Below are 20,929 nucleotides of genomic sequence, written 5' to 3'. Positions count from 1 at the left end.
CAAACTTCCATTTAGCCAAACAAAGAAAATCTCCTGCTGTGGAATTCATGTGTGTATGATACATTCCTGAAAATATTGGGACGAAAAAGTTTTGAGATTATTCTGAAAATGCAGCTTTTGACTATAAGATATTTATCTGATATTAAACAAAACAGCTGAAAGAAGACATACTTAAAGATTATTTTCCAACCCAGAAAAGGAAAACACTATAATTTTCAACACTTTATAAAGTTATTCTGTTAATCCACATCCATGTGACAGATTCATGAAGGAAAGTCTATTCTGTTCCAATAATCAAAATGCAGCATCAGGGCTTCAGAGTTTACAGCCTGCACTGAATGTTTGCATCCACTTTTATTTGTGTGTCTTTGCAATATGACACCTCTCCTGACCTTAATTATCTAAAAGCACTGGAAGCATTGATTAATGGACTAAACATGGCCAGTGAATGTGACCCACTCTTCCAAGAGCTGTCAGTCCACAAGATATATCCACTCAGAACACCTCAGGGGCTTCAGCAGGTCCCTTATATAAAGCCCAATAAACTAATGCTATCTGGCAACAAATACAACACCAGGTGGTGAGCACCAGGTTTCTAACTTTCCTTAATGGCAGTAAATTACTACCAAGTTGCACCAGAGTCTCTTTGGGCCGTAGAAATTAAAGATTAGGAGGATAAAAAGAAAGCTTGGTGGTTTGAGTGACTTGAAGGACACTGAATTGATCTGAGTTAATTGCTGATGTAAAAAACAGATCAGTGAAGTAAATAGTTCCCCAAGGTCAAAGCTGTCAGAGTCAGCCACTTTTTGTCCATCCTCTCAGGTTTTAACACTTATAAAAAAGTAAGCTAACAAGAAAAAAACACAAGAGGAAAACAAAGTTTGTCTCAGGCTTCTGTCAGAGTTTGGGTTTTTCATTTAGCTGAGTCACATCAGGAGAGAAGGAGGAGACTGTAGCTGCTCATTAATATAAAAAAGCTCTTGCATCTTTTTGATGAATGGTGGAAATATTGTGGTTGAGAGTCGGGTTATATTAAGAGCTATTCCATTACCTTGGCACCTCACAGCACCAAAGAGCTCTGTGAGCAGACAAGGTCACCCTGAAGTCCATTTGACAACATGGCTCTTCTGTTAAAATCACACAGATTACAGTCTCCAAAGGACTTAATGCAGCCTATTTAATTATTTTACCATTAAATAATACAGGATTTTAAGGGTTTAAGTGCTTGTACACTGAGCATCCACTTACAAAATGTAAAAATAGCATGTGTATGCTAGGTCATAAGTTTGTACAGGCACTGTAAGCAACCTATATGATGAATTTATGAGAGAATCAATGGTAAAAGGAAAGTTTGATCAATAACTGATGAAATTAAAAAGCAAGCAATAATGAATAGGTTACAATGTAGTCATCGCAAAGTTCGTGATTTTTCCCAAATCAAGCCGCTTTTAATTAACTCTGTTCTGAAGCTGAGTGTTGCCTTAAAAGTAAGCCGTGTCAGACCCTGGCTTTCAAAATCACTCACTTCTTACACACACACACACACCCACACACACACACCCACACACACACACACACACACACACACACACACACACACACACACACACACAAACACACACTGCTCTGCTCACTTTATTACTGGTAGAACTTGCACAGAAACATACAGCCTCATTAGTTTCTGCTTGTCATCTTTCAACAGTGAGCTGTCAGACATTTGACAACATGTATGGTACACACACACACACACACACACACACACACACACACACACATACACACACACACACACACACACACACATACACATACACACACACACACACACACACACACACACACACACACACACACACACACACACACACACACACACACACACACACATGCACCCTCTGGTTAGGCTCTGGGCACTTTTTATGACACTTCCAGCTAACCTCTGTCTCACTCCAGTGGACCCTCAAGAAAAACAAAATCACTGTCCACCTTTTACACACACTCTCACACACACCTGCTACTAAAACACATACGGACATTTCATATTTTCACTTTCACCTACATGTATGAAATTTGGCAGGTGTATAAGATTTGATGAGTCTCACAAAAAAAACTTGTTGTAGCTAAATCCTTTTTTCTACATTTCCATTGGTTGCCTGTGAATTTAGTCCCTCTTAGGCTAGCTCTGCAAACATCACCCCCTCCACTTCTGTACCTGTACAAAAATATGAAAAGTTCGGTGCTGCTTGCTCTTTTTTTTGTTTGAATGAGCCATAAAAAGAATTATTTATTTTATGCATTCACAGAGACAGCATAATGAGCTTACTGTACGCAGCAACACAATAACCTCACTCTGCAACAGGTCAATTTTTCCATATTGAGTGGTTTTTATAGTGTAACGGATCATCCACTTATAGTTTAAAAGCAGCCGTAAATTACCCACTTTGAAATGCATCAAAGACAAGACGCATTAGGAAAAGATGTGAATGCATAAAACACTTCAGGATGTTATTCAAATGTAAATTATGTCATCTCCACAAGCAGCACACTGAAAATGAAACCCCTCCTCTAACGTATAACATTATGTGATTCACTCCCTGTTAACACACTCTGACATTACTATCTGAGTGGATAACTGATGGAGAGGCAGAGAAATCATTGTGAGTTCACTTTTTGCAGATGAGTCAATTGGGATGAAACCTTTGAATGTGTGGGGATGATTACTTCAGTATCAAAACTTTAAGCATTTATGCAAATTTTATAATTACTGGAACAAGCACAGAACAAAGCATACTTCAGAATCTGAAAAGCATCAGTCATCTTCAATATAATAATGGTAACTCACACATTTGACCTTTACTGAATGACTGCAGGGACTTGAATTTTATGATTTTTAACAAGTTTTCAGGTGTGATACCGTCATGTGTGAATGATTTTATGGCTCAGACCTGAAGGGGTAAATGTCTGCTAAACACATTGTCACACATTAATACCAAGATTTTTGATTTTCTTTCAGTCAGCTTGAGTAAACTATCTTCCCTCTGTTGCTTTTATATTTGTGTTGAATTGGCTCTAACTAATATTGATTTTAGCATTATGTTCATCTGAAAACAAACAAGGTGCTACGCTTGATACATTTAGCTCATGTTTTTAATAAACTGATTTCCTTGCGTTTCTCTTGAGCTCGACAAATGTTATTATATAAGTGATTTTTAACTTGCTTTTTGTTTGCTTGTTTTGTTTTGTTGTGATCAGTATCAAAAACTGTGAATGTTTTTGTCTTTTTTGTCTTAGTACCACAAAGGCGTTTGTTAAATTTTCTCCGAAGTTAAAGAACCAATGATGCCAATATGTGAACCTTTCCTTCATTTATCTTGCTGTAACATAACATGCCACATTATTGTTATATAATTGCTTCAGTTTTCTTTATAAACTTTCTTCCTTTCTCATAATTCCACCTACCTGAACTTACTGCATCTTGCCATCACACTAGGGATGGGTACCTTTAACAATTGAAACAATACGGTACTGATCTCCAGTATCTGGCAATTGGTATTGGTACTCAACGGTTCCAATTTCTGGTGTGTTTTTTTTGTTTATGTGGTGAAAAAAAAAAAAAAAAAAAAAGTCAATTCTTTTAGTATTTTTTTTTCCAATTTGACATATTTATTCTTCAATATAACCTTGCAATGCTGTGTTCATGTTCAGCATGGAAAATTGCCTCCCCTTCCACTCTCTCACAGTCACAAGGATGCATTTAGGTACCTAAACATGGTACCTTTTTATTTTACATGAATTAGTACCAAGCGGTAACCTCTGGTCTAAGAATATGAGACAATGCAGAAGTGCTAAAATCTGCTGCTTCTCGAGTGTTCGTTTGAGGCTGGCTCCGGAAGTACCAGAAGTCACATACACACCAAGCTAGAAAAAGACTTTTTCAGAGCAGAAATTAACCTATTTACAGCCTGGTTCAAAAAATGTTTCCTGTGGGAGGCGCTAATTTTACTACCAGCAACCACTTTACGTGGGGTGAATTTTTTCTAACCTGGCCATTCAGAGGAAATTAAGATCAGGAGCTCCCCCAATGAGAGGCACAGCTGAGGGTCACGTGACCGACAGACGCTCTATGGCTGTAGGTGAAGCCCTTGCCACTACCAATATGGCCGCTATAGCCAATGTGCTTCATTTTCTGTTTCAGAAACAGACGGGTGACGTCGGCGAGACTACGTCCATGTTTTATACAGTCTATGATCAGTACCCGGTACTTTGACAGAATTTGGTTGGTGTCTATAAAATAATAAATTCGGTACCCATCCCAACCTCACACACTTTAACATTTTTTATTGTTTTTTTTTATCATCGGAGTAATTTTTCTCAAAGGGTTTTAGCATTTTAAACAGTAGACTTTGAGTTGGATGTGCAGTATGGTCTGTCTGTTGTGCTGTCTGTTCTCATTGTTGACTGCTCTATGTACCTTGATTGCCCCTTGGGGATAAAATTTTTCAATTCAGTTCAATTCAATTCAGCTCTCTCTTGTCTCCTGCAGGCTGCCATATGCAGGATACTTTGGAGGAGTTTCAGGCCTTAGTAAAAAGCAGTTTCTGAAGATCAATGGCTTCCCAAATGAGTACTGGGGCTGGGGAGGAGAAGATGACGACATCTATAACAGGTAACTGAGCTGCTGGTTTGTTTGGTTTAAGTATTGTACCTTTCAAAGCAGGATTTTAATCTTTAGTTTAGATCACTGTTTTGTAACTAGCCAACAGAAAAAAATAAGCTCACTGTTAGTTGAGGTAGGTTACAAAAGTGAAGATCAGCTCAACAACAGATCTGATCAGCTGACCTCAGCTGCCAAGATTTAAACATCCAATCAACAAATAGTGAAATGAAGCTTCTACTTAAACTGCTTGGATGTGCCTTCTCTTGCTGCTGTACCTGTGCAACCCACCTCCACCAAAGCCCCTCCTTTTATGCTGTGTCTGATTGGTCCTGTAGTCCAGGAAGCTTTGCTGATGCTCTCCCTGCCTTGGCTTTTCATGTCTGCGCATGAACAAGAGGGGAAGTGTGCTCTCCCCTCCTCAGGCTTTGGCATCCCACATATGCACATGGAACAGAGTCATTCCACCAAATATCTCACTGCAGGCACACGTTTTTATTCTCTTTGAGTAGAGTGGTCCTTACTGAATTAAAACATCTTTCAGGGTCATGTCTTTGTTCTATTTGAAAGAAATGCATCTCAGACCTCCAACTGCAACACAACACACACGGCACACAGTCCTACACACTCGTGTGTAAACAAATACAATATTTCAGCCTTGACTGCAGATTGTTGCTGTGAAAGAAGCTGCTGAAATCAAGTCTTTCAAATGAAAGTTCCACTGAAGCTCCTCACTGAGTGGGTGATTTATTGTAATTGCTTAGAGAAGGGGAATGATTAGCAAATAAATTAACCTTTAGAAGCACTTCAGTCGGGGTTTAATGACTCGCTCAAGCTCACCAATAATATTCATGTGAGAGAGAACTGCAGTCAAATCTGGAGAGAAGAATATTAGTCTGACAGGAAGACACAAACAAGACTTAATACTGCTGGAATACTTCGAACCACTTATTGCACCATTACTTCAATTTATTGTGGACTTGGACGGTTGTTTGGACTAGAAATTTGTTAAATCACTTAATAATGAAGCCACCAATAAATTCACATTTATAACAGGTACCAGTTTCTATATATTTCCTCAAAACTATGCTGCTTAAGAGGGAACAAACCAGATTTTTTTACTTCATTTGCCAAAAACTTTTAATGGCTAAAGAAACTGTCAGTTGCTGTGCCAAATAGGCTTCAAACGAAACACTGAATTTGGTCACATTTGCATTCAGCGAATCAGGCTCGTGTCCTGATTATAAACACACACACAGCAGGCTTTGACAAGCCTCCATCTTAAATCTCTCTCTTCTTTGTTCGTCTGTTTTTCTTTCTTTTTCTGTCCTGGGCTCTCACTGTGAAAATTCACTTTCTCCTTTCAGTGTAACAGCATCAAAAGGAAGAAAAAAAAAAACAGAACAGCTCCTCAAATTGCTGTTTTTGTGGATGGACTGTGTCGGTCAGCGGTGTTCAGGAGATTACGGTTGTTTGTCAGTGTCTTGCAGGATGTGATAAAAGAGATCTATGTGTAGTTTACTCAGAAGTCGTGTTGTGCGTGTGTGGATGTGAGTCATGGTGTGTGTTTGAGCGCAATTATGTGCCCAAGGATGACAGTTAGAGTTCAACCTCTAACTTTTTTTTATTGGATGATAGCTTCAGTCGGTCATTAGATGCTTTAGATTTCCCCAGGGATATTTTCTACTCCCCAGTTTCTGGAGATTTCAGCTTCTTTGAGATGTGAGCTGACGTGTGGAGACATCGTAGAAGTCCTTGTCTTCTGAGGAAGACTGTAAATTGGTTAAACAGTGAGCTCTGCAGTTTTCATGTACCCAAATGAAGAGCGTCTATACATACAGTCTAACATTTCATCCTTGGACTGGATGTGAAAATCTAACTCAAACATGCACCAGATTTTCCTCTTTCTTCATTTTTCCCAAAATCCCAGAGCAAAAGTTTCACTGAGGCTTTCATTTCTTTGTCCGTTAAATGAGTCCATCTTATGTGGCTTAACTTCACACTCGACTGCCAGGCATTATGTGGCGGTTCCAGGAAACTGGCTAATTGAATTTCCTCTAAAGATGGTTCATGGTCACTTATTTTAATGACTTTGGTTGGGCATCGTTGTTGCTTTTAATTTGAAGATGCTGATCGAGTGGTTGCTTTGGCTCAGTATGTCCCTGAACTGAGTCCATCCTCCAGCATCTTCAGTCTCCTTCCTTACTTTTTGTGAGTTGCTGGTGCCCAGTTCCATTATCACAAAAACTTTTCTTGTATGTCATTAACTTCAGTCTTTTGAAGCCTCCTAAAGCGGCAGACTCTAGCCTCCTCGCTAACAGCTATCAACAAAGTCCCCAGCCATCCCTGTCTCTATATATTCAAAACTCTGACTTTGATATCTTCTCGACAAACAAGTAATAAAAACAAAAGCAGCCCTATAGCTTGTACCATATATCCAGACAGAGAAAGAAGCTGTTTTGACTTCATTCTTTTTTTTAACCAGGCTGTAAACATCTTTATTTTAAGATCTTTTTTTTTTTTTGATAGACGTGTACACGTCTAAAATGCTTCTGCAGCAGACACTTGAGAAACAGCTTTTTTGGGGAATCGGCCAAATTGCTCAAGGCCAAAATTTGCCACTTAATAATGAAATAATGTTAAATAGACTAATTACTATTATCTTTTTGGTCATAAAGAGGCAAAAATGCAGACCAAACAAATCAACTAAGCTATAGTCCAGCTTCTGCTATGAGCTCCAGCTGTGGCGACTGCCATACTGCTACAATGCCCTACTACCTGGATGTAAACAAGCACAGCTGATGGATAGCAATTTGTAGTATTGTGTGGCTGGGCAGTATTTTGATCTAATGTGTGGAGATAAAATTGTCTATGGCTAAGGAATGGAACGGTTTATGAAAAAAATAGCTTCCAATTATACGCATGCCAACACGAGGTGAAGGAGTACCACGCAACAGTATTGGGGTAGTGTGTGTGCTGTTTACATGATGAGCAGGGAAGACAGAGTTAGAGGATGTACCTGTGGTGTTGTGTTGTTCTGCTGTTTAGGAGCACTTTAGTTTCAATGTAAGCTCTGATGACGGCAGTAAGAAAGTGGAGGATAAAACAGCAACTGAGTGTTGCCAACTTAGAGGTTTTCTTGCTAGATGTAATCACTTTTCAGACCCCTCTGGCGAGATTTTTTAAAGATGACAATTTTTGCAACTTTTCTGGAGCTTGAAGTCTGACGTTGAAGTGTGTTTTGAGTGTGTGAGTCCCTCCCCTATCCAAAACACAGACAGACAGTCCTCCTCACTCACAGCAGATGAAATTACGCAACTGTGTGTCTTATTATTGGTCACTTCTGCAGGTCTCCAGCCCAGATAAAGGAGGAGGGTTTATATTTTTACATTAAAAAAACAAGAATTGACAGAAGAAAGTTAATTTGTAATTCTAAACATACTTATGATGTTGTTTTACCTGCTTTCGGTCTCTCCCATGTTATTTCTCTCTTCCACAGAGTCCACGACAATAAGATGCAAATGGATTATGAAGCAAATCAAACAGCATGTCATTTAGTGACTTTTAGTGACTTCTGGGACAGCCAATAACGACGTTCCTTACTGAGGAGTTGACATGTTGAAACTAGCAATGTTTCACCCAGCTTAAATGATGTTCTAAATGGGAAGCAGACCCATTCATTCAGGTTTTTCATGTCTAAACATGACATAATTGATTAAAAATAATCTGTTCATAGTTGATTATTAGGGCATATGGTAATGTGGGGTGTTGGAAACAACAACAATGTACATCAAACCAAACCAAAAACTGTGATAGGAACCGTACCATGGATTTTGTGAACCGTTCCATCCCTGATATGACTGTGTCTTGTTAAACTGGCACAAATCACCCAACTGGCTTATGGTCATGTACCAGCAACTTGCAAGGAGAACTTAAGGCTGGGGGTGCTAAATCTGCTAATGTTAGCCATACTCATTATTTGCTAGTATGCACCATTATATTCTTTGTTATTTAATAATAGATCAGTTTTGAGTTTCCTTTTATTTGTGTGAGTCAGAATTTGAATTCCTGTTGAAACAAATAAAAACATGAAACATTCTTTAATATCTGCAACTCCTTTGCATTAAAAAACTTAAAAGTATTGAAACTTTTGAGGTTTCCTTCTGTCTGAAAGTAGTCCAGTGATAGTTGTCTATACATTTATGCCAAACAGGAACTTCCTAAATTATTAGTAAGCTTCAAATGTGAACAAAATCAGACACAAAATGTTTTATAAACTGCAGCTCACTTTGGAGCACCCTATATGTCTGTGGTTGTATTGTTGTTTCCACCCGGGAAACTGTTCTTCCAAAGACATCATTACTCCTGAACCAGCAAGAGATGCAGTTGTCTGGAGTTTTGCTGAAAGTGGGACCCACAGTGTGATCGCCTTTGAAAACCCCTGCTGTACAATACACAAAACCACTGAAAAACCTTTGAAAAAGAAACAGGGGAAGAAATTTGTCCCCCCGGTGAGATCCACTGTGTTTGCTTTTAGTTCTGTTTGTTGCGATAAAAACATTCGTTTATCATCATGCTGAAATGTACCTCAGCTATAGCACAAGTAATATTATCACCCTGCAGCCCCGGCATAACCCAACGAGAAGTTTGGCAATTACAGCCTTACATACAAGTGTTATAAACAGGAGAATGCAGCTGCTTAAGTCATTCAGCTCAAGTTATTAAACCTTACATTAACATTGCTGCTCTGTAACTGACATTTATGAACCAAGGCTGCATTTTAAATGTAATGCATAAGACATTAGCAAGGGGTCATTAAAGGGAACTCATTGGTCTGTGGCTTCAATTGACCACAATACATTTTACCATCTTCTCTTGGCCTGAAGACACTGGGACATTTCTGCAGTCATAGGAAATGCAGAATATCACTATCTCAAGTTAAAGCATAGTTTGAGGAAGGGGAAGTTTGACTTTTTATTTGCAACATCCTCTGTACGAACAGTAAACTATGCTGTGCATCTGCAACCTACATAGATAATTTGGAAAGAAATGTTTGAGCAGTTGTTTGGGAAATTTGTGGACAAAGTCTTTTCAACATGAATCAGCCGCTGCTGAACTCCTCTGCAAAATGTTCTGTATGAATTTCTCCAAACTGATTCCAGGTGTTGATGTTGTAGGCCAAAGGCAAATGTTCATCATGATTTTGATAGTAAATCAAGAGACAAACCATCAGCTTGTAAGGCTTTTCCAAAATCTTGGTGTATTTCCTGCTGTGGATTAACACCAGGTATGGAAGTATCGAAACATAAAGGGATTTACAGTCAACACGGTTTTACTTCAACTTGATGTGTTGGTAGAAAGAGAATTCAGTTTGGATTGTGATCATCTTTCTTGTCTTTTTCCTCTGCCATTCTGTTTGTTGTTTCAGCAAGAGTCAGACCCATAACTATTTAATGAACGAGACATCGGCTGAAATAAGCCAATAAAGGCGAGTGCGAAGGTTTTGTCTCTGAGGCTCTCAGCCCCTCCCTCCAGTCACCTTGGCATGTCAGTACTGATGTGGTTTTTAAGTCTTTCACTGAGCAATCAAAGAGGAAATGCCCTTGAAAGCCCACACGAACACGCTGTTGAAAGGAGAAAGGGTGTATGGACAGAAATGTTTGTGTGTGTTGAGGAGATTGAAGCTGGCAAAATATTCTCCTATCCACTTTTCTTTTTTAAGATTTGGCTTAAAAAGTTTTCAAAGTGAAATTGAGAAATTATGTTCACTGAATGGGGTTCTGTGTGCTCAGAACATGAGTTACTGGTGTAAGACTTTTGGTGACATCAGTGTTTTGGTTTTCACTCATCATCAAGTGGTGAGTCAAAAAGCTTTTATGCCTTGCTTTTGGTCATGCACAGAAAACATCAACGAGGACCTCATGTAATCCATGAATATTCACAGCTTGGGACCTGTTTTTGTACGGTGTCAATAAACTCAACTTTCTTCCTTTCTCTAAAGAAAAATGAATGAAAGACTTAGTTTGCATCTTTTCTGTCGTTTAATCTAAGAAACACAGGTTACTCAGAACAAAAGCTGTGAATGTTAACTCTGTGTCCATGTTAGATGTGATTTTTACATTTTGGTTTCATAAGTTTTTGTAAAATACCATTTTTAGTTCAGATGACAGCAGTTACTAAACATCAGCATTGTGGCTGAAACCATATTCATACTCTGAGATGAGACGACAGATCTTCTGTTCTTCTGAGATCTTCTGATCTCAATCACAATTTATGGGACCTGAGTCAATACATGCAACTTTTAATTGTGATGGAGTAATAACGGTAAAGTTTATTTTTCAGAAAAATACAAGTATTGGACAAAGCATTTGGGGCTAGAAAAGCTGATCAGCACATCCCTACTTCTGATATTTTGATTTAATCTGCTTCTACTAATTCTATTTTGTTGCATTTTTTTATTCTGAATATTAAAATTGATACTAATCTTAAATCCTCGTTGGTGTAACTTCCTCTTGAACAAGCAGGATTAGGAACCAAACTTGGCAAAACACTGTTTGCTAACATTTTGCTTGCTCTCTCCTCCACTAGCGCCTCTGTTGTTGTTATTTACAACCACATAACATTTGAATTAAAAAATGCTCATTTTTGGATAGGTTAAAAAACACAGCAACAGGTGGGAACATTGACAGCAAAGTCACCTTGTGCCCAGTGCCATATTTTTCCAGTTCTTCCAGTATTAGCATTTAGCTTTTCTGAAGAAAACAAGTAAGGCTAGTTTTGTGTTTTGCGTGACTGCAGGTTTCATTCTTCCTTAAGAAAGCTACACAGGACAGAGTGTTTGATTTTGATTTTTTTAAACTGAGTTGTAAAAAAAAATAGATTAGTGGTATGCAGGAGCCAGGTTGACAGCCCAAAATGACCCCACCATTACAGGTGTTAATGTCAGGATAACAGCGCCTGTTCGGCTGTTAAAAGGTGGACATCACGTGATGCGTTACCGTTTGAGACCAATTATGCAAAAACAGTGGACAGTCCTTTGGAAAGCTGGCAATGTGTAGCCATACAGCAACTTTAGATTTAGGAAACACATTTCTTTATTGAACAGATGAGATAAGAGAGAAAATCGAAGTCTTAAACTGTTGAGGCTTACTCAGTTTTACAAGTCCTTCCAAGATGTGAGTGGTGAAATGTTGGAGCTCACAAACTGCTTTAAAAGTTATTCATTAAGGTACTGGGGCATTGGTGCAGTGCTTGTTTTGCAAAGCAGCTTTCATATTACAGATTTTATTATTGAGGTTTTCTACTGTGCGCTCAAAACGCTGTTCATGATCAACAAACTTTCTCTTTCTCTTTGTTTACCTGATTGACTCTCAGATAACGGCTCACCGTTACAGCTTGCCAGGTTAACCTCTGTTTATAAGTGGTGGGCATGCTCTGTTTGAATTTGTTTGATGGGGTTTTCCAGGAGGTTCCCCTTAATTATGACATAATCTGCACCCGCGTCTCTTTCATGGTGAAATTAGTTTACTGGCTGATTATTTGCTGTCGTGCATGCCGCTAACTCTGCAGCCAAACAGGCTGTCCCATAACAGAACTTTAGGACGAATGGTCTTGTTTGTTTAATGACTAAACGTGCATACAGGCCCTGAAGTTCAAATAGTCTTAGTAATAACTACTGTGTATGTTTTTCCCCAGCTAAATGAACTAACAAGCTAGCTGTCTTGCCATCGCAGTACTCTCAGTTAATCTGTTACAGAGAACAACACAGAGATGGAGAGTTGAAAGGATGGTATGTTTCAGAGAGTGTGGCGTTCTCTCTGCTGTTACCAAAGTTCATAGGCTGCAGCTGAGCTGTCACTCAGCTTGGCGTCCAGTCAGTGTCCTTGAATGCAACACTGACCCTCCATCTGCTCGCTCTGTAAAAATCAACTTAATGGTTATTCTGCTCTTTACTCCCCCCTCCCTTACTCTTTTCCTCCTCTCCTCTTCCCCCTCTAAGTCTCCACGTCTTGTTTCTTATCGCCCTCTCCCTCTTCCCCTCCAGCAGTTTCCCTTTTTATGCTGGTTTTGATGCCGCAGACCGCGGCACTGCCTGAAATTGGTCCTGCTAGTGTTACGCCGGCCCCTGAGGGGACGAACTGTCTGTGCTGCTCAGTGTGGCCTGAGCCTGTGGCAGGGAGGACACATGCCACTTACACAACTGCAACTGCCACTTGCCCCCTCCCACCTTCTGTCCAAAAAAGTTGGTGGGTATTACTGAGAGAGGATGGTTTTACACTCACCCTGAACAGGCAGTGGAAGCCTGAGGCAAAGATCGTACCTATCCCATGAGGCTTCTATGACAGAGCGGCCTCTCTGTGCTCGCTCAGTGTCTTCCTCACCCCGCTCCTCTTTTCCCTCGAAACCTCCCCGTTGTGGCTTTCAACAGAGCCTAAGCCAGAGTCTTGTGCACATGCAGCCACCGCAGAGCGAGGACTGTACATGTCTCTGTGAAGGCCTGTCAAACGCTGTGGGAGTCAAGATAGAGTGCTGGGACTTTGATGAGTTCAGTCACTCTTCCTGGTTGTGGAAAAGTCTTCTATGTCTCTGTCTGTGTTCATGGCATCAAGTTGTACCAGCTAAGCATGCGTTCATATGCAGCACAATGTGAGATTTCATGGAAAACATGTCTGATTGAGTGTGGATTCAGATAACAATCAAATATGGAGAACGCCATTGGCTGGCTGTAACGGTGTGTTTGTGGTGAAATTCTGGCTTCAATACTTCTAGCTCAGGGAACAGTTGTCTTTACACTCACTGCCATGTTTGAGAACTGCAAAAATGTCACACCATATCGGAGGAGGATCGATCTGAAGTTAAAGAAGAAGAGATGGAGGAGAGCAGCAGAGCCAGTTTCAAATGAATATCTTAACACCAGCTTTGCTTATTCTGCAAGCTTAAAAAATGTTGTGAAGGTCTTCAAGGTCGGTTCTCCTTTGCTGCGCTGTTGTTCTAAAATATTAGTGCAAGGTGAAAAGGCTGAGACACAGTGATTCCCAAACCACCAGACCACTGACCAAGTCAAGAAGCCAGGACTTGTTATTGACGCTGACCTGAATTTTGATTCACGAATCAGCAGCATCACCAGAATAATCCTCCACCCTCTCAGGAATCCTCAGAGAGGTATCACTCTCCATCCAAGCCAGAGTCTGAAAATGTGTCCAAGCCTTGTAAAAGCTTTTTGCCAGCTCACGCTGATTGAAAACACAGTGGACAGCATGTTGAGGCCAAGAAATTGAAAATTTGATCATTTCACTCCGGTGCTCTGACATCTCTTCTGGCTACCTCTGGTTTACAGTATTGATTCTAAGAGTCTTACTCTTCATTCGTAAAGGATTTGGCTGCGGGACATGTTTCTAACATGCTTTCATTTTATCAAACCAACAGCTCCAGGTCACATGACAGACATTTTTGTTGTACAAGCTTAAATGAGTTTGCAAATGTCTGTGTATGCATGTTTTTTTTTATCTGACTTAGGCACAACCAAGAAGCCAGGGGTCAAAAGGTCAAAGGCCACCTATTTAATACCAAAGAGGTCCCTTTAAATTGATGAAACAGCAATAACCAGTGTTTTTCAAATCTCCGCTGTTTTCAAACCTGAGAGCTGACTGTGTGCTTCCTAATGTCTTAAACTTGAAAATCAAGTGACGATGCCAGATGTCCATGTGAAATGTTTGCACATTTTCACTCTGCTACATTGAATCCCTGACTCTGTCTGAAAACTGCTAAGAAAAGTCTGTTTAAAACAAATTGTATGAAATCTTTGCAAGATCTTCATGAGATCTTTGTGAGACTTGCTGAAATGATGAGGTCATCACATGAGGATCTCCTAACCCGATTGGGCCTCAAACACACCTTCAGAGAGCTGGCCAATCAGAGGAAGGGGGGTTTGTGGAGTAGGGAGATTTAAAGAGACAGCAACAAATGGGGAGTTTCAGAGAAAGGCTAAAATAATGTTTTTCTAAAACACCAGTGTGAGAAACAAAGAGATAATTTAGAGCTGTAAATTATGTTAAGTTACTACTAATGCAGCAGAGGGACCACCTCCAAAAGGATAAGCACATGGCCCCCTCTTTAATGTTTGATTTATATGCCAGTGTAATAAAATGTGTTTTTTATCCTCACCTGTTTAGCACAAATAGCTCCTTTAATTTTTTTAGTGTCTGTCTGTTCAATCAAAAGCCGAGTCTATTCTTAGACCATGTGTGTGTAGAAAAAGATCACACATAGAGGCTCTTTGGGGCCCTTACATTTCTCCTATAACCATCCTGAATGAAACCCACCCACAGCTCCAAAATGTGCCCTCCTTCCATTCTGTGTAACCTCCCAGGTAAGGGTTAGATATTTTCCGCGGTTTTCAAACTGGATACATTCAGCTCCCCCACTTCTTCTTCCCCCTCTGTGTCAAATTGCACCAAAGGGCACCATAATGAGGGATACACTTATAGAAACAGGCTGGAGGAGTCAGGAAAGGAAAGTGGAAGATGCTCAGGTGGGAAATAAGAGGAAAGGGCAGGGAGTGGAGAGAGGAGTGGAAGGAATATGAACAGAGGGAGGCAAAAAGAAATGAAGCATTGAGTGGAAGGTATGGTCAATGGAAAAAAATACACAGTCAGCAGCTGCTGGGGCAGGAAATCCACACGCGAGGAAGCAGCAAAGCAGAAACAGGCTGAACATCAGCTAATTCACCTTTTTGCTGCAGAACATGAGAGGTACAACCCTGGATGATGTTTTTTATGTACTACATCAAAACAGAGAGCCTTAAGGATGGGGGTGGGGGTTGATTTATAGATGTTCAAACAGACAATAAAAGAAACTACACAAAATTACTCTAACTTAAACGTTTTCCTTGATCCAAATCCTATGGACAGGATTTTTTAATCTTTATAAAAGCTATGCAGAGTTTTCATGTTCTTCCCATGCATGTGTGGGTTCTCTCCAGGTACTTTGACTTCCTCCCACAGTCCAAAAACACGCTAAATAGGTTGACTGGTCATTCTAAATTACCTGTAGGTGTGAGTGTGTGCATGAAAGATTGTCTGTCTCTGTGTCTCTGTGTCAGCCCTGTGATTGACTGGCGACAAGTCCAGGGTGTACCCCGCCTGGAAATAGGCTCCAGCCACCCACAAGTATGGACAGGATAAGCAGAAGAAAATAAATGAAAGAATAAATGAATGAACCCTCCAGAGAGCTGAGTTTCTTTACTGTGGAAAAAAACTGAAAGCCCATCAAGTGTTTATGTCTTATTCTCTGTAGAAAATGTCTTTTTAGACTTAACATGAGCAGCATTCACCTGAAAGACAAAATTTAGGTCTGAGTTGCTGTAACAAGTAAAAAAAACTGCCAATAGCAATGGAAAAATTTGCTATAAAACTTGCTTGAAACTAGAATAATGTCTTAACACAAGTAACTTTTCTCTTGTTACATTGGTAGATTTGTTTTCACTTGTTACGAGCAATTCAGACCTCATTTTTGTCTTGAAACAAGACATTTTTTCTGGACTAATACATTAAATGTGGCTCATATCAAGTATAATATGACAATTTTTACTTAAAATAAGATAAAAACCTTTGATAAGGTTTCAGTTTTTTGCGGTGTAAAATAGCTTTCTTAGCAATCAAATTTGCTGATTTTGAAGTGCATATTTATTTACTTAACAATACAAAAGTCAGCTTTAAGACATAAGAGGATTTTATTTTAGCTGGGCATATAAAGTATAAGAAAGTTTTCAACATGAAGCACCCAGATGTTTTCTTGCAGAGATCAAATCTCATCTCTTCTTTTCGTCTCCTGTTTGCACCCACACCTATTTTCTTTTCCATTACATTCTCTGTGTTGTGCATCTCCCAGCCCTGAAAACGCCATCATCATCTCCACCCACTCCTCCTCCTCCTCGTTCCCTTCCTCATTGTCCTCTCCTGTCTCATTTCTTCAGGCAGACAAAAGTGAGGCAGGACATCAGACTTAGCTCCCAGTTACCCTTCACTCCATTGCTCTAATGCAATTAACTCCACTGGTGGGAATAAAAGGGGAGAGCTGGAGAAATTCCTGATTAATCCAATCAAATAGACCTCTGCTCTGCCAGTGTGTGTGTGTGTCCACACCCCTGTCCAAACTGCTTCTCTAATGTTCTTTAATGCTCTCACACACACAGCCCGCTGCCTCAGGCTGCAGATGAAACTATTCATGGAGGATCATATTAGCAGGAAGATGTTGTAGAAAGGAGAGATAAGAACTGGACGGTGCACTCTACTCCACAAAGTGAGCAGCTTTACAAAGAGACTCTGAGCCTCTGTTGGTTCAGTAGAAGATAATGTGCTATGGATTCACTCCTGGAGTCACTCTGCAGCGGCTTTTAAAGAGAAACTTTTATTCCATGTATTAGCAGAATAACACCTCAAATGGAAAATATCATATACAGCTAAAATGTAAAGTTTTATGCTCACCCTGTATTGGCTTAGATGACCTCATGGATGTTTAAAGTCCAGGATTTAAAGTCAAAGTATGTTTTTTCATGGCCATAGAACAATAGGAGCAATGTTTCCTCAGGTCTTCAGTGTAACAGGTTCATGTGTTGACATGAAGCACTCAATGGAAAGTTTCTGACTCCTGTGTGAGAATTTATTCAGTAGCATCACCACTCACTGTTCCTCCCTTTCTCTGCTGACAGGGTACACACAGCACTGCAGGAGCTGCATTGTCAACGCCGCTGTCACTTATGGCGTGATACTCTACTTTCAGCTTGAAATAACTAAACGCTAACTTCTCAGATAAACAAGCTCTCTGATTTAATTCCTTATAATTAGAACCAACTATAGTGACAGAAACAGCGTTTGAGAGAAATGTATTCAATGTGAATTTGAAATTGCATGTTTGAGGCATGTCCCATCTGTTTACACTGAGGAGGCGGGGTTTGTAACTCAAACTGCAGCCACCCTCCAGAGGGAGCCTTAAATGTTTTGACTTTGTTTTCAGGAATCTGTCACTCTGTTTATGGTCCTGACAACTTATTCCCTAGAAATAACTTTCCACTTTTGTCATAACTCAACATTATTACAGCTCTGGTAAGTTGGAACCAGAGCAAGAGTAAGAAATGAAGCTAAAACCACTTCACTTTACTCGACAGTCTGCTCTTTGGCGTGCTTCCTGCAGTGTTTATAACTTTCTACTATGTTCCGCAGAAAGGAAAACTCTTCTGATGACTCACTTTTCTCAGTCAATAATAACTGTGTAGAGTTGTGCTTTACCTGCTTCAGAAGAGGCACGACAACAAAAAACAGTATCAGCTCTTAGCAGTCTGTTATTTCTGAGTTCAGTCTGTGGTGTTGTTTGCTGTAGTAAATCAAAGATGTCAGAATCAGTCTCTGATAAATCATCAATGTGTGAAAAAACAAACAGAGCTATAATGAAAAATGTCACCTCAGTATTTATGTTACTAACTTATGTTGTTCAAAGTGGCCTTCTTCGAGAGATCCTGTTAATGCTCAAACATTTCGTAATGAGGACATGATTCACAGCAGAGGAAAAGCCTCAAACCTTTTTGATACAGTTTGGAATCACAACCATGATTTGTATATTCACTGCAAAAAACTGAAATCTTATCAAGAGTTTTTATCTTGTTTAAGTAAAAGTTGTCTTATCATACTTGATATGAGCCACATTCACCTGACCAGTCCAGAAAATAGAAAAGAATAAGATAGAATAGAACTTTATTTTCATTGGAACAAGTACAACAAAAATTGAAGTCACAGCAGCAATCAAGAAAACAAAAGTAAGAAAGTGTATAGAAAGTGCAAATGGTACACAAGAAAATAGATGATGACAGCTTGTCCATCGTTCTCCAGCTCAGCCAGCCTCCACCTCCACAGGGTCCAGGGCTGAGCTTCTTCAGTCATGCTCCATCTCTGTCTCCTGGATCCTGTCTGCTCACAGCAGGTGAAGCTCTTCCAACGTGACGTTGGTGTCTGATGTTAGCTCCGTTAGCCTTGTCTGTGAATAGCATGATGCTACTCTACCCTCTGGTATTCCCTCTATTGCTGGGTTAGCACAGCTAGCTCGTCCATCTTATTGGAGATAAATCTTACATTCGCAATAACGATGGATGGAAGGACAGGTCAAATGTCACTTCTTAGCTCACACCTGAGAACCAGCATGTCGTCCTCGTCTCCTTCTCCTCACTTTGTGGGAAGACATCAGGCTGTACACCAGTTAGCAGTAACATGCTACAGGCTGCTAACAGCTGAGTTTACATGTAAACAATGCAGCCATGGTTACATGTAGGATCTCCAGACAAACACAGGAGAAAAAGTAGTAAAAATATCGCTGAAGCCACAAAAAAGTTTGGTGCCCATGACCAAAAATGAGCTATACAAATGATCCACTCCAAATACAAAGATTACGAAAAAAAAAGACAAAAAAATAACAAGATTCGCACAAAGAAGAGAGAGCTGCTGCAAAAGGCAGCCATAGCCAAAAGGGCAGTGCCTAGCAACCCAGTTGCTGTAGGATGTAGAAATGTAGTTTCCAGTTATTCAAAGACAAAAACTAGGTCTGAATTGATTGTAATTGGTAAAAAAAATTCTGCTAATGGAATGAGAAAAATGTGCTAAAAGATTCTTGAAACCAGAATAATTTCCCAATACAAGTAACTTTACTCTTCTTCGATTGGCAGATTTTTTTTCATATCTTACAAGCCATTCAGACCTCATTTTTGTCTCGAACAGCTTGAAATAAGACATTTTTTTCTGTACTGATCAAATGAATGTGGCTCACATAAAGTCTAAAAAGTAATTCTTTACTGAATTCAAGACAAAGAATTGTTAAGATTTCAGTTTTTTTGCAGTGTTCAGTTTTGTATTCAAAGACTTTATTTCCCTCTAAATTAACTCTAATTAATTGATGATGGATTTTTGAGTAAGATTTATTCATGTTTTCAAATCAGGTGAATACATATTTTATGTAACTATCAATAATTCTGAGAGATCTTTTTCACTCCAAGCAGAGGCAGAGAGAGTTAAGGAAATGAAGACGTCACTTTAGTCGAAGAAACTCTGTGTGAGCTATAGTTTTGGAGGGAGTTTTGTCTGGACAGGGGATAAGAAGTTCCACTCCCAGTTATCAAAGTGGCGTGGCCTAAATACTGGGTTGTTGTTACCAAATATTTGCCCAATTTATCCTTGTGTATGTGATAACACTGTGATTATTTTATTTCTGTTGTTAAGCTTTTCTTTTTTAGTTTTAGGTGGGTGGCAGTATTTCATTTGATGTGCTAAATGTTAGGTAAGACCCAAAAGGCTAAAAAAAATCATCTTAAAACCAGTGGCGTTTTTCTTTCATCCTGACACAATCATCTAATTTTGTCTCATTTTGTGTTATCCCACTGCTCCTAGTGTTTTTTTTTTCCTCAGAAAAAGTCAAAAAATGCTCAAAGGGGCCTCACACAGCTGGGGATTTCACAGCAGCCACCCACCTGCTGTGATTCAGCGGAGGTGGCTGTCAAATGTGTCGTCTCTGGATTATATACATCACACAGGGGGGACGCTGAAGCTTTCCATCCTGCAGCTCCACTGCATCCTCCGTGTCCCGTCTCTTACATAATATTCACACAACTCTGTCACGCTGTCTTACTGCCTACTGCCTGTCACAGTGGTGGAAAATAATGACTGCAATGATGTGTTGTTGGAGTGTGTGTTGGTGTGTGTGTGTCAGTGCTCCTGTTGAAGTTTTTCTAGTCAAGGACACAGTTGTGCTCTACTTGAGAGGAATTGATTGGTTCCCAGACAGTTTGTTATAACACACATGTGCATACAGCTTCACACACAAGGTCACAGTCGTACAAATGTTTCTTTCAGGGTTTTATTTTTTTCTCACTTTTCCTGTTTTTGCACAGAAACTAACACAACCCTGAGCTTCATTTATTCAGCAGTGTTCAAATGTATTCATTTGTGCTGTGTGGAATAAGAAGAGCCTTTTTGCCTTGAATCTTTGTGTGTTTGCTCTGTTAACAATGGCTATGATACAGCTTTTAATCATCATGCAAGGTTCATAGTGACAGAGCAGGCACGCCCTCAGGCAGAATCATAAAGAGCACTTTTGAAGGAACATTAACAGCAGAGGCGACAGACTTTAAAACATATTTCAAAGATGCTTTGTTGAGATGTAACATGGATAATTGCTCAGACTGAGGCATCTGGCATCTTTAACAACTACACCTTAACCATCACCTTCAAGAAGTAC

General features: G+C 39.7%; 1 protein-coding gene across 1 annotated transcript in view; it reads left to right on the top strand.

Moving 5' to 3' along the window:
* The window catches only part of b4galt2 (UDP-Gal:betaGlcNAc beta 1,4- galactosyltransferase, polypeptide 2), a 204,168-nt gene that overhangs the window by 161,198 nt on the left and 22,041 nt on the right, over positions 1-20,929 (top strand). The window contains exon 6 of the mRNA XM_074688142.1: positions 4,544-4,666. Coding sequence (XP_074544243.1) covers positions 4,544-4,666 — 123 coding nt within the window. The remainder of the gene's footprint in view (positions 1-4,543; positions 4,667-20,929) is intronic.

This window comes from Halichoeres trimaculatus, unplaced genomic scaffold (genome assembly GCF_033239565.1).
Source record: "Halichoeres trimaculatus isolate MK-OKI-2021-1 unplaced genomic scaffold, fHalTri1.1 fHalTri1_scaffold_15, whole genome shotgun sequence".
NCBI lineage: Eukaryota > Metazoa > Chordata > Actinopteri > Labriformes > Labridae > Halichoeres > Halichoeres trimaculatus.
The sequence above is the reverse complement of the archived record's forward strand: the minus strand, read 5'-3'. Positions and strand labels throughout refer to the sequence as shown.